Source organism: Crocodylus siamensis, chromosome 3 (genome assembly GCF_052110815.1).
Source record: "Crocodylus siamensis isolate JL-2025a chromosome 3, ASM5211081v1, whole genome shotgun sequence".
In the NCBI taxonomy this organism is placed as follows: Eukaryota; Metazoa; Chordata; order Crocodylia; family Crocodylidae; genus Crocodylus; species Crocodylus siamensis.
Window position 1 is genome coordinate 181565311 of NC_143397.1, and position 18959 is coordinate 181584269.

Genomic DNA, 18959 nt, shown 5'->3' on the forward strand with positions numbered 1-18959 from the left:
TCTGAAGTGGGGGGCTCAAAACTGGATGCAATACTCTAGCTGTGGCCTCACTAAGGCCGAGTAAAGTAGGAGGATGATGTCCCTGGTTTTGCTTGAGATGCATCAGTGGATGCATGCCAGAGTTTGGTTTGCTTTGATGGCCACAACATCTCACTGGGGGCTCATGTTCATCTTGTGGTCAATCAAGACCCACAAGTTTCTTTTGGTCATGGTGCTACCAAGTGTAGCACCGCTGAGCCTATAAGTATGTTGCTATTTTTTTCTCCCAAGGTGGAGTACCCTGCATTTCTCTACATTGAGTGCTGTCAGGTTTTGGTCTGCCTACTTTGCAAGCATGTCCATGTCAGCCTGTATCCCCAGCCTGTCCTCCAGGATGACCACTTTCTCCCATAGTTTAGTGTCATCCACAAACTTTGCCAGTCCACATCTGATGCCCAAATCTAGATCATTAATGAAGATATTGAAGAGTACCGGCCTGAGAAATGAGCCCTGGAGCACTCCACTGGTAACCCTGCATCATGTTGATTTGTTCCTATCAATTAGTACCCTTTGGGTCCGACCCCAGAGCCATTTCCCCAGCCACTGGACCATGAGATGGTCAAGGCCACAGTTCCCCAGCCTGGTCATGAGGACATCATGGGAAACCAAGTCAAAGGCCTTCTTGAAATCCAGATAAATAATGTGAACCGTGTCTCCCTTGTCCAGGCAATGCTTGGTCATATAAGGATGTAGTTTTCCATGCCTTTCCCCTGAATGCTGCATGCGTGGGTTCTTTTCAAACCTCACCGTGGCTCCTAGGACAGCACATTCTGACTACTGGGGTGACTTCGGGTTGGTACCCCAGGGGTCTCAACTGCCACGTCTTTGATGATAGTATTTGTTGTATCAGGAGAACGATGTTTGGTCCTGCCTCCCCTGGTGCCTTCTCTTGGTCATTCCCATTGTTCCTTCTTCTGGTAAGTTTTTTTCACAAAGGAGATGAGGTTGGTCAGGAAATACCTTCCAATAATAAAACCATGTTGGCTGGCCTTCAGTAGGTTGATTTCCATTTGCCTGTTGCAGATGGATCCCTTGATAATTTTCTCCAAGATCTTTCCAGGGATGGATGTCAGACTGATAGGTCTGTAATTTCCTGGATCTTTCTGGCTCCCTTTCTTGAAGATTGGAACCACATTGGCTCTTTTCCAGTCTTCCGGTACATCACCCAAGCACCATGAGCTTTCAAATATCTTGGTCATAGGGTATACTATAATGTCCCTGAGCTCTTTTAAGACTCTCGGGTGCAATCCTTCCGGGCCCGTGGACCTATGGCTGTCAAGCCTCTCAAGCCTCTTGAACTGTTCTCTCACTTGGTCTATATCAATTGTGGGCTCATCTCCTGATCCCTAGATACTTTGCATGCTGTTTGACAGTGTGGCCCCCTTGCATGGGAGGAAAACTGATGCAAAGTAATCATTTAGGAGATTGGCCTTTTCTTGGGCGTCAGACATCAGCTGCCCCATTTGATCTTGCAGGGGGCAATACTGTTTTTGTTCTTCCTCTGACTTCCCACATATCTGAAGAACGACTTTTCATTATCCTTGATTCTGGTGGTTAGCTTGAGTTCGGTTACTGGTTTGGCTTTTCTGGACTGCTCCCTACAGGTATGGGCTAGTGCTGAGTAGTCCACCTTGGTGATGATTCCAGTTTTCCATCTGGTTTAGGCTTTTCTTTTAAGTTTCAGGAGACCCAGAAGTTCCCTGTTGAGCCAAGGGGCCTTCCCTGCCCTCTGACTGCATTTCCTGTGGGACGGGATGGACTGCCCTTGTGCCTTGAGGATTGAGTTCTTTAGGAACAACCATTCCCCATGGACTCCCCTTCCTAGGGAGCCATGGTTCCTTAGTACCTGACTGACCAGTCTCTTGAGTTTGTGAAAGTCAGTCTTCCTAAAGTTGAGGATTTCTGTTTTACTAAAGAATTTGCCCACCCTGTGTTGGACAGAGAAAGTAATCAGAGATATAGCTGCTAGAAAGGTATTTCCTTTATTGGATTTAATAGCCTAAATAGGCTGCTCTTGAAAAAGTGTCTCAGAGTACTGATTTACTATCTAGTTCAGAGGTTGGCAAGTATTTTAACTAGAGGGCCACTTAATGAGTTTTGGTGAGCTGTTGAGGGCCACAAGGATAGCCCTGCCCCTTGACAGGTGCCCCACCCCCGGTTGCAATCTTGGGGCCAGAAGTCCCACCCCTGACTTTTACTACCAGAAGTCCATCCCCTTGTGCCCTTCCAGAAGTACTCCTTTCGGGAGCAGAGGGTTCGCATCTTGGAACCAGAAAAAAAAACAAATCATATACTAAAAGTCAAACAACTACTATAACACATTTTAATTTTATTAAAAAATGTATTTTTGTCGTGATTTGTGGTTGCATAATGTATATAGAGATGATTGCATAATAACTCAAAAATAAAGTCTTACTCTTGTATATTGTGCGTCAGGGTGTGGTTGGGGTGGGTGTGTGTGTATGGTGGGGTGTCAGGGTGCTTGTGAGGAGGTATGGCTGTGTGTGCAGGGGGGGCAATAGGGTATGATGTATATGTAAGAGGGTTGTGGGGGCAAATTATAGGTGTGTGCCATATGTGCCGGGGTCATCTGACCCCGGTGCTCTTTCCTGCTAAGGCAGGGGGTCGGACTAGATGATCTACCTAGGTCCCTTCCGACTCTAGCTACTATGAAACTATGCTACTATGTGGGAGGATGGGGGGGGTGTGGGGAGCCCCCCAAAACTCCCTCCCATAGTACACAGCCCCGCCAGCAGCAGCAGCAGTAGCAGCAGGTGGCAGGCACTTGGGGTGCTCATGTCCTGCACAGGCACTACTGCCTGGAAGCCCATGGCTCTGACTAGTGCTGCACATGTTGGCAAGGAGCACAGCCAGGCCAGCCTGCCTAAACCACATGGGGCTCTGTGCAGCACACATGCAGCTCATGGGAAGCTCCGCACAATGGAACCAGCAGCCTTCCCTGCCACCTGCTGTACAGGTCCCAGGACTCCACTGGGAAGCAGGGGGTGGGACTCTCCTCCACTTCCAGTGGAGTCCTGGGACCTGCCAGCAGGGGGTGCGGAAGGCAGGTGATTCCATTTCATGCAGGTTCCCCTAGTGGCGTGTGAGTAGCAGGAGCTGCATATGCACCACAGGGAGCCCTGAATGATAGAGGCTGGCCAGCCTGACTGTGTTCCTTGCCACCATGTGCAGTGGTGGCCAGATCCATGCACCACTGAGTGGCAGTGCCTGCATGGGCCACGAGCACCCCAAGTGCCCGGTGCTTGCGGCTGCCATTGGCAGTGGGGGCTGTGCACCTTGGGTGGAGAGGGTGAGGAGGGTCCCAACATCCCCTCACCCTCCCTCACACCCACGCCCTGCCCAGCTGAGCTCCGCACTCCTACTGTCCCCCTGGATGTGGGCTGCCCACTGCTGCTACCCCTACACTCCACGCTCCCAGCCAGCTGCAGCTCCCCCTCTCCTCTCCCCCACTGCTTCCCTACCCAGTGCCCGGAGTAAGCGGGACAATGGGGAGGCCAAACAGATCCTCTGGCAGCTGCAGCAGGGCTGCAGCAGTGGCAGCAGAAGCCCCAGCTGGAAGCTATGTGCTGCCTGGGCTGGGCCCTTAAAACTACGAGGGTGGGAGTGAGGTGTGTGGGCTGGGCAGGGTACAATTAATTGGTGGGTGCTCATATGGCAGATAAATTTGTCTGGTGGGCTGGATCTGGCCTATGGGCTATATTTTGCCTGCCCTGATTAAGTTAATTAGTATTTTTACTAAAGAGCTATACTTGAAAGTACGAAGTATTATCACAGGACAGGAAAACAGTTTTGAAATGATCTTTGCACAGAAAATTTCTCAGTAAAACAAAACAAAGTGTGCACCCCTCCATACCACTGAATCTAAAATTGAATGATTAAATATTTCAATATTTTCCTTATAACTCAGAAAGTGAAATCAGCCTAATACAGATTTTAGCATTGGAGATAAAAGTTTATCCATCCAAATTTCATATAGATTTTTAATTTAAGAATATACCGCCTGTGCATGCAACTGACAGTTACCTGACAGAGATTTTAAAGATGCCATTATAGTTTGTCTGGCTGATTATCTTCAGCCTATAGTACCTAAGTAGGTCTTGACTTGATGGGCTACAATGATTCAGATGGATCCGTTAAATAGTCTGGCTTGTCAATGGTGCCTGCATTATTCTAGTAGAGAGAGGGCTTGATCCTGTACTCCTTACTTGGAAAAACAAAGCTTATTGACTAACAGGCATTTGCCTAAATAAGGCACTGAGGATCAGATGGCATAACAGCTCTTTAATCAGGTAAGTTATCTGTTAATTATTGCCTTGACAGACCTAGCACCTTTTAAGCAAGTCAGTATCGTCTAGCAAGAAAACAGCATTCTTTAAAAAAACCCAACTCCTGATGACATTTTTTCCATCACTGGATGATCCCTCAGAAAAACTTACTTTTGTATTCTGGCTACTATTCTGAAAGAGCCTGTGAAATTTTTACACTCCACCATTTGGGTCAACAGTAAAGGAGTCATTTTCTAGATGTGTTGAAGAGATGCATCAAATCTAAACCCTTTTTCATTTCTGAAGGGTTCAGAACATTAAACTCCTATAAAAAAACTGTCTCAGGGGCATCTTTTCTAGTTGTAGTTCAGATACAGCTAAATCCCCATAAGATTTCCAATCTTTTTCATCAGATATCACAAGAACAACTCATCAAAATTTCATCACAACTAAATCCAAACCCAAATCTTAGTCCCAAAACAGAATTTACTTCAGATGTAACCTCATATTGAGTACAGATCTAAATTTCACCTTCTTGGATCATCCTTCTTTTCTGTATCACAATCACATTGAGTGCTGTTGAAAATCTCCAGGAATACTTTTTTTCAGACACTCCACAAAGTTAAGTTTACACTCAAATATATATTAACATTAACCTTCTCCATGCTTCCTAGTGTTACAAAACTGGCCAGCCCCCTACTATTGTCTCCCTGCTCACACCCAATGCTTTCCTATTTTGAGTTTGAGAAGGCTCTTCTCTAATCCAAACCTTATTTGATCAATCAAGAATCAGACACACGTGCTGTTCTCAAGTCTGGGTAGTCATATGAGAGAGGATATTGTAACCATACTCTTCTTGGAGTTTTGCTCCCAGGTATTTATAATGCTTAGTGAAGAGCAAAGCCATCCATAGGGGTGTGCAGGACCCAGGGCATATCAGCCCGTGTGGGGCTAGGGGGCAAGTGGCTGGAGTGTGGAGCTGGGGGGAGGAGCAAGCGGCCAGAACACAGAACTAGTGGCACACGATGGCCATGGCAGGGCCTGTGCGGCACTGTCCATGGGGACCCCCAAAGCTCAGGGTCCAATTCCCCCCCACCCAGGGATGGCGCTGGCAAAGAGATAGATCAAGCTCACTACCAAAGTTTCAGATTCCCCAAGAATATGTTACCAGCTTCCAGGTCACTGATAATGGCCTCCATATATCTATTCACTTAAAAGAATGCCTAGAGCACTGGGCATTTCTAGTTTTGCTTAGTCTATATACCCCATCACAGAACTGTAAGCTGTTTTATCATCACATATAATTCCCAGAAGCAAAACCCTTTTAAAAAGAAAGCTTGTAAAGAGGTATACAAATAAATTAAGGTTCTTAACACAGAGGTGAGCAAAATATAGCCCATAGGCCAGATCTGGCCTGCCAAGTGATTCTATCTGGCCAGTGGTAGGTCCCTCAGTTTCACCTGGCCCAGACGCAGGAGGCTGCCCCTGGGCATGGAGGTACTACTTGGTGCTTAACACAGCCCTCCCTATACCTGTGCACAAGTGTCAGGTACTTTGGGGCTGTAGTCTGTGGGACTGAGTGGTCAGGTGATGGGGCAGGGGCAATGCAGCACACCAGACTCGCCCTCCTGGAAGCCCCTGCAGTGGCAGCTTGCTCTCGCCCCGACGCTCCAGATACCACTGCCAGTGTCTTTGCTGCCACTGCTGGACCTGGCCCCACTGCCTAGGCATCCTGACCCATTTGATCCACACCCACCACTGGGGGCACTAGACACAGTGGGCGAGCAGGTGGGCAGTCTCTCCATGGACACTGTGGGTAGGGCACAGTAGGCCAGGCACATGGGATGGGGCCATGGGTAGATGGGACTGGAGCTGGGGCAGGATCGCAGGGCAGTGACAGCGTGGGGCTGGGGCCAGGGCACCAGCACCCTTCACAGGGATGTGCAGTGTACAGGGATTGTGGCTCTGCCTCAGGCCTGTGCTGCTACCGCCTGCAGCCCCATTACATTCACCAGGCTGAGCGCACCCTGCCTCTGGGGGTCCCAGGCCTGTCTCCATGGAGACCCCACCCACCTCCCTGCTCACCTGCTCCATCTGGTGCCCCTGACAGTAGGTAAGGGGCACACAAACTTGGGGGTGGATAGGATGAATTTGCATTCCCCACCCCACCATGTCAGCCAGTGTAAACAGTCATGAAGGGGGTCCAAGGCCAAGGAAGCACCCTCCCCAGCCCTCAACAGCTCACTAAAACTCCTTAAGTGGCCCTCCAGTCCAAATAATTGCCCATCCCTGCCTTAAACAGAACACTGCTCTTCTAATTAAAAAAAAACATAAAAGCAGGAAAAAGATGCCCAAGTATTTGTAAATATGGAAATACAGAGCTAAGGTAGCCCAGAACAGTCTTAGATCTATCACAGCATTCATGACAACTATAAAGGTAAATCCTGTATATGGATATAACATGTAGACCATATCACCACTGGGCAATATCCTGAATTGTCAACCCTGTCCCACTGCGTCCCTCACTATGGGGGCTCACTTTGCCCTTCCCCACCCCAACTATGTGCCCTCCTCCCCACAGACTTACTTACAGGCAGCTGGGAGAGCTGCTCTCCAGGGGACGCCATGTGTCTGTGTGCAAGCGTGCATATGGACATACTGTCCCCTGCGTCCTGCTCCCCCCAGCCCCAAACAGCCCTTTGCAGGCTGAAATTCTGCCAGCCTGCAAAGGGAAACCTGTGGTTTCTCCTGCTTTTCTTCTTTAAAGGAGAAAATTTGCGTTTTTCCATGGCAACTGGAAAATCTGGATCCTTGCTTATATCTCACTGGGCCTGCTTCTGTGCTAGTGCCAAAGCCACTCCTCATACAAAATGAAAGTATGAACTGAATGCTGCTCTAATCTGTATCAGCTGCCATAGTTTCTGGCAGACCATGCAAAGACCACTGAGGTGCAGGATACATTTGCACTGCTGGAGTGGTAGAAAAATTCCTCCTTGTAGGGACTAATTTGCACATGAAGGTTTCACTTGCTTACAACAGACATCTGACAGTAATCATCAGGTGTCTACTGCATATTCTATGTGCCATTTGGCTCAGGGAACATGACAGAACATATATCTGCACCATCCTGTAATCACTACTGAGACAATTCTCCCATCACAAAGTCAATGGATATTTTGCGTGGGTTGACACTTCAGGACTTGGTCCCAAGAAATTTGAATTTAGAATGTTTCAGTAAAGTTAGGAGTATAAAGAACAGCACCAGCCCACTGAGACTGTATGTATCTTCAGCTCTTTACTGATGTTTTAGGATTCCCTTCTTCCAAAACTAAGCTAATGCTCAGCTCCTTTTAGGACAACATAACCAATATTTAAAGTATGTAGTAGTTTTTTACCTCTCTTGCATCGGTGGGAGTTGTATCCAGCTGTTAAACCTAGGATCGTATCGGCTGACAAAGTTTGTACTGTGTTTCCCTGTAAAGATAGATTATTTTGATAGTGGTTTATTTCATGTATTTAGCATCACTATTGTATAAGCTGCTATTATATTTTACAAGTTGGCAGATTTTACGATAGGCTCATCTTTATAATACTAAATAATCTCAGTATATGCACAGTGATAATTCAAGTAATTGGGTGTTACAGTATTTGGTTTAGCAAGTGTCAATGGCATAAGTAAGAATGTGTAAAGATTCTTCTTCCTCTCTGTAATATGAAGTTTGAGACTTGTATTTAAAATAGATGTCCCAGTGTTTTCAACTCTGCCATAATTCATTACACAATACCAAGTTCTACCCCAAGAAGGGGCTTCTTCATGACATCTTTATGCCTAGAGGATTTTGTGGCAGGTTGAAAAATCATAGGTAGAACCTGTACTTTTTCCTCCCTACTTCTTTTCTATTTGGAGCAGTGTAAAAGTTTTGCTTAAATAACCAGGACCTACACAAACCATAAGGATAAACTATACAGCCTTTACATTAAGTTTATTCTATCTTCCTCTGATATAAGTTAGTAGGAGGTATACTTGTGCATTGAGGGGAGAATATACTCCCGGAGTCTTATTCAATGTGTGTTAGATAAAAATGGGAAACATGAGCAACATAAGCCAGTTAACTAGCTTATCCCTGCTGTCAAGCCCCAGAATTGTATTCATGTTTTCATGATATTAAGAACTGCAGATTATTTTACATGCAGATTGACAACAAAGCAAGAAGACTGAAGCAAAAAGTACATGGTAATTTCTGTGTAACACCTGAGACTTCAACACATGAGGGTCTCTGAAAAAGAAACCTTTGTTTATGTACGTGTGACTAAAAAATTGAATTAGAGGCTCCAAAAGACAGCTGAATAACCTAGCCATGTATGTCACCATTATATAAATGGTCAGCAGATATTGTACAGGGCAAATATTTTACATTGTCAAAACATCTGTAGTGTTGACAGCCTCTGCCACATACCTCTTATGTAAACATGCCACAAACTAAGTTAGTAAAATAGTTGGATCATACATAAGAAAAAAATATATACGCAAGAGAGTTTTTATTCAAAATACTTAGGGTCACATTCTACATAGAAATATGGTGATGACTCCTTCTGAAAGCAATCTTATTTTCTCTACTGTATATGAGCATGCTGCTTGCTGAAAGAATTGGGGTAGGCAGCTGCTGAATAGTACAGTAGTTTCTATTAGATCCAGGTCTTCAGGTTCCTTATTTAGGATGAGGTCCTGTTGGGCCAGGCAACATCTTAACTCACTGATTTCAGAAAGGCCAGGAATTTACCTATTGTCTCTCCCTCAGTCCCTACAAGCTATGAAGAAAAAAGGCAGATGAAATTTAGGGGCAACAATGCAACAATCAGGAAAAATACCAGGGCAGGGGCAGGTCCATGTCATATTAGTTGCAGTTCTCTTTTTTTAGTTTATTTGTTTATATATTCAGTGCTACAAGAGAATGGAAATACAGCGTGTCCATACATAAGCGCAAAGGCTGCTCTAATACACTGTAATTACAGTGCGTTGGAGCAGACTCAGTTAATCAACTCTGCTGGAATGTGGTAATTACCGTGCTCCAGCTAACCTCCACGTCTCATGTATCAGCATCCCCATGCTTCAAAATGGCCTTGGAGATGCTTTATCTAAAGCTAATCAAAAAGCTTTAGATAAAGCACTCCCACCACCATTTTGAAGCACAGAGATGCTTATACACAAGATGCTGCAGGTACTCTAATTCAAGCGTTCCTCACCCCGCCACCTCCCCAGCACATGTATAGACACCTATAGATCAGTGTCTAGTATATACTGAATACAAGCATCAGTTTCCATTTTGGATGGTTCTAATACTGTTACAAATATTGCAAACCAAAGACCTCTTCATTTACTGTGTGCTTAGAGCTCTTTAATGGTATTATGGTAGTGGGAGGGATGTGGCCCAGCTGCAGGCCAGCAGAGTGGAGCCGAAAAGGGTCACGCCCCCCGCCCCCGGCTCCTACTTGGCCCAGCCCCCCAGGAAGCTACGCGACTGGAGCCACCTAGCATGTGAGACAGGGAAGAGGGGGAACCAATCTCATCTCCTTCTATGACCAGGTGACATCACCTGGATAAGGGAGAGCAGATTGATGTCATATATCTTGATTTTTAAAAAGCCTTCAATCTGGTATCCCATGATCATCTCATAGAAAAACTAGCCAACTGCGGCCTCAGCTACATCACAGTCCAATGGCTGGGGAATTGGCTCCGAGGTCGGACCTGGAGAGTGGTAGTTGACGGAAATAAATCATTGTGGTGCGCTGTGACCACTGGATCCCCCAAGGTTCGTCCTTGGGCCTATACTCTTGAACATCTTTATTAATGATGTGGACATTGGTATCAGAAGCAGACTGGCCAAGTTCGCCGATGACACCAAAATTTGAGGTATAGCGTCCACACCTGAGGACACATGGTGATCCAAGCTGACCATGACAGTGTCAGAAAATGGGAAGACATAAACCTGATGGCGTTCAACACCAAAAAATACAAGGTACTCCACCTTGGAAAGAAAAACCCACAGCATGCTTATAGGCTCAGCAGTGCTACACTTGCTAGCAACATGGCCGAAAGGGACTTGGGAGTCATGACTGACCACAAGATGAATATGAGCCACCAATATGATGTTGCAGCTGGTAAAGCGAGCAAAACTCTGGCATAGATGCTTCTCAAGCAAATCCCAGGATGTCATCCTCCCATTGTACTTGGCCTTGGTGAGGCCGCAGCCAGAGTACTGCGTCCAATTCTGGGCTCCACAATTTAAAAAGCACGTGGAGAAGCTTGAGAGAGTCCAGGGGAGAGCCACACACATGATCAGAGGGCAGGAAAACAGGTCTTATGATGAGAGGCTAAGAGCTATGGGACGCTTCAGCCTGGAAAAGTGCAGGCTTGGGGGGTGGGGGACCTGGTGGCAGCCTATAAGTATATGAGGAAGGGGTGTACATCAGGATCTGGGGGAAAGTTTGTTCACCAGAGCGCCCCAAGGGATGACAAGGCCAAACAGTCACAAACTCCTCCAAGACTGTTTTAGGTGGGACATAAGGAAGAACTTCTTTACTGTCCGAGTCCCCAAGGCCTGGAACATACTGCCACCAGAGGTGGTGCAAGCACCTACTCTGGAACTCTTTTAAGAGACATTTGGACGTTTATCTTGCTGGGATCCTTTGACCCCAGTTGACTTATGGCCCCTGGGGAAGGGAGCTGGACTTGATGATCTCCCAAGGTCCCTTCCAGCCCTAATGTCTATGAAATCTTTGAAATAATAGCTTTTTAGTTTTTACTTTAGACATCCCCGATTTGGGGGAGGGAGGGTGGACTTCCCAATGCACTAAGCACTAGAAGGATGTTTATAAAACTCAGCGTAATAGGCTCCACTGCTGATTTTCTAAAATATTCTTGGAACTCAGTTTAGACGAAATGCATTATTTTGTTTTGCATACCAGTCTGGAAGTATGTACGTCAGGAAGCACTTCTCCCTACGTAGAAACTTCAAGCAGTAAAGTGAGTAGAGGGAAGCCAAATGAGGTAAATCAGTGCAAGGGATGACAGGGTAGCAGTTTCTCCTTCCACCCACACCAAATCCTCCACGAAGGTTTTCAACCTTTATTCTGCAGGTTATTAGGGACAGTGCTAGCTGTGGTGTTGGGGAACAGCACCGTTCTATAACACATGCCTTCATGACCACCATATATATTCAATGGTAATCCCATCAACATTTACAGGCCTTCTTTGTAGCTGATTCCAAATAGCCATTAGAGGAGGTAGCAGTGAGAAATTGTATCCCCCACCCCCATGATCTCTGGGTGGAGAGGAGCCCAAAGTTCATTGTGGAGGGTCCATGGATTCTTTGTAGAAATTTTACAGGATTTGTAAGTTATCTCCTGGTTTGGTGGCTTATGCCAACAGTGGCCAGGTTTTTCCCAATGTAAAGGGAGTACCTTTCTAATTAAAAAAAAAAGCTTTAAAGTCCTAGTTTTGATTCACATAAAAAGCACTCAACAAATTCTCACTTATAAATGCAGTCTCTTTAGTACTCTGGCAGGTCAATTACAGTCACACCTATTTTAATTCCCTTTTACACAGCCAGACTGATAGAAAAGGGCCTTAGAATAAATGTAATTGGGAGAATAGTGTGCGTTGTTATGAAATGCCCCATTTATTTTAAATCAGTTCAAAGAAACAAGTCCAGCAGTTAGACAAAGTACTCATGGTATTCATGTTTTCCTGATGCATAAGACACATCTTTATTAGAGTATGGAGATCATCAATATTGGTGATGACCCAATTTCATTATTCCCATAAACCATTTATTTGATATTTATATGGAATGATCATCTGAATCCTATGAGTTCCAGGCACAGTGCCTTATATCTGGTGAAGTCCTTCTGGCTCTAATAGTTGATTCAGATATCCTTAGCCTTAAGGTACTGAGAAAGATGGTATAAATCTCTAAATACAGACAGGAGATCTGGGTTCATCTGCCTCTGCTACTGATTTCATTCCTGTTCCAGTCACTTAATCTTTGTGACTCAGTTACCAAGCAAAATGTGGGTAATTACACTTCCTGTACTCTTTATTTGGATTAACTACCCTTTAATAAACTCTTTGGAGAAGGGACTGTGTCTTACTATGGTATATATAGTCATATAGGATACATGCAAATGTTCAATTCAACTGGTTGAAGTTCAGCCACTTAGTTTAAGCCATTTGAAATTCAACTGGTAAAAGCATTACATATGTGCAAAGGGCTGCCTGCATGCCCTGCAGACAACCTGCACTGCTGACAACACCCAGCCAGGAGGCTCCAGAACCTGCATCCCAGCATGTTTTGTCAGCTAGAAAGAGGTGACAGCAGCCCAGGGGATAAGTCGGGGCTGATTAGCTTGTGGTCCCAAGAGACCACCCCATCCTCCTCACAGCTTTCCCTGACAGCTGTCAAGCTGTCACACAGCAGACCCAGAGTGGGTCTGTGTCTTTTGAAGCTGGGGTTATGGCTGGGGTTGGGGGCTTTGCCCACAGGCAGCTAGGCTGTTCCCCTACCGCCACAGACACAGTTGGGGCTCTGGTCATGGTGGGGGAGGTGCTTTTCCTGCTGTGCTGCTGGAGCTCTGGCCACAGGAAGCTCTTCTACAGAAGCCAGAGCTCAGAGCACTAAGCCCTATTGGGGTGGGGAAGCATTTAACCCAACGCCACACTTCACAGCCCTTCTCCCACACCCGAGTCAATTGGGGCCTGTATTGGGTTGCAGACATGGTACACATTAAACCCTGCACTTAAATGCTTCAAGCTTTGGAGCTTCAATTTACCTATGAGGAGTGTGGGGGATAGATTTCTCCACCGCCTCTCCACATTTGCAGTCCTATGTTTGGGGCCACTAGCTCAGTTTAATGTGCCACAAGGGAGATTCCCCCTGCAAGATTTGACAGCTCTTTGCTTGCAGCCCCCACAACCAGAATGGAGGTGCAAACAAAGGACTCTGAAGTACTACAGGGCTGAATCTGCAACCCCTTCCTTCCCAGCCCATAGCACATTAAACTGCACACTTTGGCTAGGGACAGACATTACACATAAATCAGTTTAAGCGATCAGAAACTGGTTTAAACCTGTAACAGAACAGATGTTCAATGCACATAAACCAGTTTGAAAATGTCTGAAACCAGTTTGAGATAAACCTGGTTGAATGTAGTATCAGATTTAACTGATTTGGCTCAAACTGGTTTATACAATGTCTGTCCCAAACCCCTTACTGGTTTAAGTTGTATCAGACTCCCCCAGAATGCCAGAATGCTCTTTGGGCTGGCTGGGGCTCTCTGCTCCATAGCAGAGCTGGCCACTCCCATCTCCTCCATGGCTGCAGCTTGGCACAGACCTGCAGGCACAGCAGGGTCTGCTGGCTTCCCCGTGTCCCCCTTTCCACCCCCTCTCAGCACTCACTGCTTAAGCAGAGATCCCTTCCTTTCTGCCACAGCAGGGACTGTAGCCAGCATGTGGTATGCTGTTTGGGTGTGTGTCTCTTTGTCCAATTTCACTGGGACAGGAAGACAGAATAGTGAGTGGTTTTGGAGCTAATCAACAGGTCAGCTGGTAAGCTGTTTAAAGAAGTCTGAAGTAATGTGGAGAGAGGCTATTGTTTTGCTAATTGAGTGATAAGGATTGTTATCAGCACCTTCCTGCCTGCCCCCCCCCGCCCTCCCCCACGCTGGCTTGCTCACCTGTCAGTTTGCTGCAGATATTATGATGAAGCAGGGAGGGAGACTGAAAAGCTCCATATCATCAACAGATGCATGTACTGCACACCCCATCTTGCTTCAGATTACTAGGATGGGGCTGGGGGCTGGCAACACTCCTGCCCCTTAAACAGCCATCAGGGAAAAGCTTGGGACAGTGCAGGCAGACATCCCTAATGAGAAAGTCCTGCTGGGGTCTGGCCACACCCCCGTCAGCTCAGCTCCCTGCAGAAGGGAAGGGAGGGCTGCTCTAGCACTCCCTGGGTTCTGTCCTGAGCCACTGCAGGCATGTCCCTGCATTTCTGGGATGTCTGTCTGGGTCACAAACTGATTTAGCCTAGCCAGGTTAAACTAACCTGTAAAGATTGAAACAATTCAGGCTCAGGCTTTTTGAATGTCTGTCCCTAGCCCTTCAGCCACACACACGGTAGGGGGGTAGGAGCTAAGGAGAAAAGCTGGACATTCCTAGCCCCTCAGCTGTTATCGGTGCAGCCTGAGACACAGAGCATCTCCCCTGGGCAGTGGGCGGGAGCAAGGCACGCTGAAGTGGGCACTGCAGTGGCTCTAATTGTCACCACTGGGCACTACAGTGGCTCTAACTGATTGGGGTGGTATACAAATGTTCATTCAAACACTTGAACCCCAACCAATTTAGATTTCAGCCTAGTCCAATGTGGTCGAGATTTCCATCACGTCTGCATATTTTTAACCATTTGAAGCCCTATGCATGTTTGTACAGAGATCATTTGAACTGGTAGAAATTATTTCACCAGTAGACATGTAATGTTTGTATGCATTTACATATACATATATATAGTGCCTAGCACAATGGGGCCCCAATCTCAGATGGGGACAATGGATATTACTCTATTATTAATAAGAATAATACTAATAATAATGTGACATCTTCTGCTGAATATATAAGAGATCCTACAATAAGTGCTGAAGGGTTTTTCTCCTAAGACATTTAGTGATTTTTTTTAACTACACCGGAAACATGCTTATAGAGTGGACTAGATTGTTTGTCTCTGATTTTAGGAAGTGAACAGATGTAACAATTTTCTATAATTTGGTTTAGTGCAGATGCTGAAATGGGGCATTCACAATAAAATATATGCAGTATATGTAATTTCAGCTGGATCTTCTGGTGTTTTAAAGTAAAAATGTGTACCTGCAAGCTGTTTTATAGTTTCTCAGTCATAATTATCTCTGTTACACAGACTGCTACAACTACAACTCTTTCTTCATGTGCAAGCTTTTTAACATTGCCCTGACAATTTTGTGAATTTTGCAAGGCACAGTATTCTCCTTTTGCTTTGCTCAGAAGCCTGTTAAATTGTTTAATTTCTCTTTTCAGTAAATTTATGGAGTAATCAAATCAAAAGAAGGTAGCAGCAGATAATCTATATGGGAAGCTCTTGTACAAGACTAGAAAAAAGGACTAGTGTAAGAGTCTAGGAGTCTAGATAATTAACACATTAACAACTTTAGCTGCAAGTATCTTGTTTAACAAGAGAGAAAGCATTCATTTACTGCAGCCACATTATTATGTTATGACTGGAAGGGGGCTGGGAACAGGGGCTAAAATTCTTAACAGCTGTTGCCTTGTATCTGCCTTTGAAAGAGTTTGTTCTGTTGCCTGTGGCTTTCCTCAAGGGATAAGGGAACTGGTGAATGATGGAGAAGCCAAAGCTCCAGATATTTATTGTGTCATTGCTGAGACATAACTGGTCTTGACTAGTTCAACAACTGAGTCAAGGATCTTCAGAATTATTCAGTAACTGCTGCATCACTTGATGCTTTAGATAGCATTAAAAGAGATCAGGGTGAGAATCTGTCTGTGTACATACCATTAGGATTCCACTGGTCTTCTCCTCCCAATACGAACAAGAAGTTTTCAACTTCCACAACACAGTGATGGGCACTATTATATGGCATAACTGCAAATAAAACAAGCATTCTTTGTCAAGCTGTGTTTTAGCACACTGGTTATTTAAATTATTAACTTTAACAATGGTACAAAAAATAGCCCTCAAAACTGGAACTGAATAGCTACAAAATAATAGGGAATACATTATTCCAAATATGTCTGTTCAGTGAATTATAAGCAGCTAAAATCCAGTGGTTTAATATTAGTTTAATGTAATTCAGTCTTGTAAATTACTAAATAACCAGGTTACATAAATTCTGCTTTCTTACTTTCTATACACCTGTCCGACTTGCACATGTATATCATTCTAAAAATAAGACACACCAAAATGGGTGAAGCTGTGATATTTGCCTGAAAATAAAACAGAGGATGCTAGGAAACATTATAACACCTCAGCCCAGCTTTGTTCTGTTGGCAATGTTTCCACAAGAAGAGTCAGTGTGTTCAGTAGCTTTCTATTACACAGCAATGAACAAGCTGCATTTCCATACAGTTTTAAGTTTTTAAATTAAGGTCCTGCTGATTTAATGCCTTCTCCAAATGTATACGCTTAATTTCCTGTACAATGTCATTAGCAGCACAATCACACATTTTCTATTCATCTAATCAGGAAGCCCTTTGTTAAGAAAGATCAAAACTGTGGTAATAGGTTTACAATATCCTTCTTTGGACGTAGTAGAATTATTTTTTATAAAAACACAACATTGTTTTTTATGTTCATTTGCAGTTTCTTCAGCATGAGCTAAAGTAAAAAAATATGCTGTTTATATACATAATATGTACTGTACTGTGCTATGCAACATTACTGTAATATCATATGGTAAACGTAAACTTACACAGCATCAGCTTTCATACCACACACAATAGTTTTGGCCCAGTGACACCAGTAGGAAAAATGATGTCCTTGTTCAGCTCATCATATGGGCACCTTAAATCTAGGTGAGGACAAATGGGGAGGTGATGTGCATGTACAGGCAGGGAACTTATTGCTTGACACGGATCAACAGAGCACTTAGGAAACCAGTGCAGTGGGAAATCAATATGACTCAGGGCCAGCTCTTACTTTGTGCTCTTTTGCCAATGCCAGAAAAGGCAGCCTATCTCACACTTGGATTATTTTGGGTGATATATCTCTCATTTCATTTGTTTTATTATCTTTTATTTTTCTCAGACTGCAGTTGTGCAGTATAGCATATGCAAATAATAATAAAAAGAAATATGCACAGCTTTGTTATTTAGGACACATTTTCTTAAAGATCAAGTGGGCTCATTTAAGCTTCTTACTGAAGTTTTTGCCAAGGCAATGATGAATAAGCAAGGTACATTTTTAGTTTCCAGTAAAGGTCGAATATCATTTTCATAGTCTGTGCTCTTACAAGTCATGTAAGTGAAGCAATTCTTAAATTAGGCTGGTTTAGTGGAAATGGATTAATTAATGTTATTTGCTACTGGTAAATTTTATATAATCAAGTAACTGGGACTACACTTTCTACTATATATAGCTTCCTAGCACAATGAAAGGCTTCAAAGAGTAGATATTTTGATGTCTTATGAATCACTGTGCAGTAGTTCTCCCAAATACAAATAATTATCCTGTTCTTTAAATCTCAGTAACTTTTTCCCCATTTTAAACCTCACCTGATAAACTAGGCTTCAACTATTTCATTGTAATGCAGCGTGGGATGCAAGACAAGATAGTGTCTCCAGAGGACACTGGGTGATCTCTTTTGAATGCTGAGTGCGGGTGTTTCTTGCCCTAAATGCTAATCAGATACTCTCCAGTTCCAGTAGGCAGGGTCATCAGTTCTTAGCCACTCTGCAACTGTTATTTTTTTAATTTAGGATTAAGCCAATGATTTGAATCCATGACCATGGCCCGTGACTCTCTTGTCCTCGTATACAGCAGTTATCAACAAGCGCAATGCCCACACAGTACACATACATATTTGTTGCCCTTTGGTTTTTATTTTTGCAAATGCTTTGTTTATCCTTCACATTGGTAGGGTCAATAGAGAAAAAACAATATTTTAAGCTTGTCTGCCATTCTCATACATATAAACTATCATGTATTTATTAAGATTCCCTTTCAGGAGGATAATATAAATCTAATAAAATAAATAACTAAATAAACCTGGAATGATAAGGGTTTAATTCTGCCCCTACATAACTCAGTGGAAAAATTCCCACTGGGACAGGATTGGGCCTAATAACCCCAAACCCTGTCATCACCATTTCAATGGTTACTCAGAACAAAATTACCAGAAAGTTTATATAAGGAAAGGCTGCAGGATCAGGCCCAAAGTGAAAAGATGACCACAATGAGGCACTACACTAATTCTGTTGTGTCCTCCGTCTCCTATGGCATTAGGGGCATAGTTCTGCTTTCCAAGCCACATGTATCTTGACAGCAATATTGCAGTTTACAAGCTCCTTGTGGGCTCAGTGTATATTTTCTAATCTATGGAGGGTAGAAAAACCGTTAAGATCTGAGAGGAATTTTTTTTTGCACTAGAATTGCAAAATCCTCAATGTTCCATTCTTTACACTTGGGCATTTTCAGTGTTCCTTGTCATTTTGTATTATGCTAATGAGCAAGAACTATGGGAATAAACAGATTTTACAGAGGAGAAATAAAACTTTAATTTTAAAATGTAACTTTTTACAAACAAATGCTTTATTGTTATGTGAGATGTAGTTTTTCATACTGACGAATCAAAACTGGTGGAACTGGTCAGCCTGTAATAGCGGTACTATTGGAATCATTGACTTGCAAAAGTGTAACTAGGGAAGAATTGGGCCTCCCACATAGCCTGGCCAAACAGACCACAGCTTTTATTAATTCTGTAGCAGTCCTTTTGCCTGCTGATTTATTTTAACATTAGTCTGAGACCTTCTCATTTTTAAATTTCAACTCAAGGAAACACCTGCTTGCCCCACAGAAAGGGTATTTGAAG

The 18959-nt window shown here is 44.1% G+C and overlaps 1 protein-coding gene across 3 annotated transcripts in view; it reads right to left on the reverse strand.

The window, feature by feature from the left end:
- Window positions 1–18959, reverse strand: part of KLHL14 (kelch like family member 14) — a 107909-nt gene that overhangs the window by 28745 nt on the left and 60205 nt on the right. For all 3 annotated transcript variants that reach the window (XM_090039905.1, XM_090039904.1, XM_090039906.1), the window contains exons 4-5: window positions 15926–16015; window positions 7721–7799 (exon numbers count right to left, since the gene is read on the reverse strand). In XM_090039905.1, coding sequence (XP_089896031.1) covers window positions 7721–7799; window positions 15926–16015 — 169 coding nt within the window. The remainder of the gene's footprint in view (window positions 1–7720; window positions 7800–15925; window positions 16016–18959) is intronic.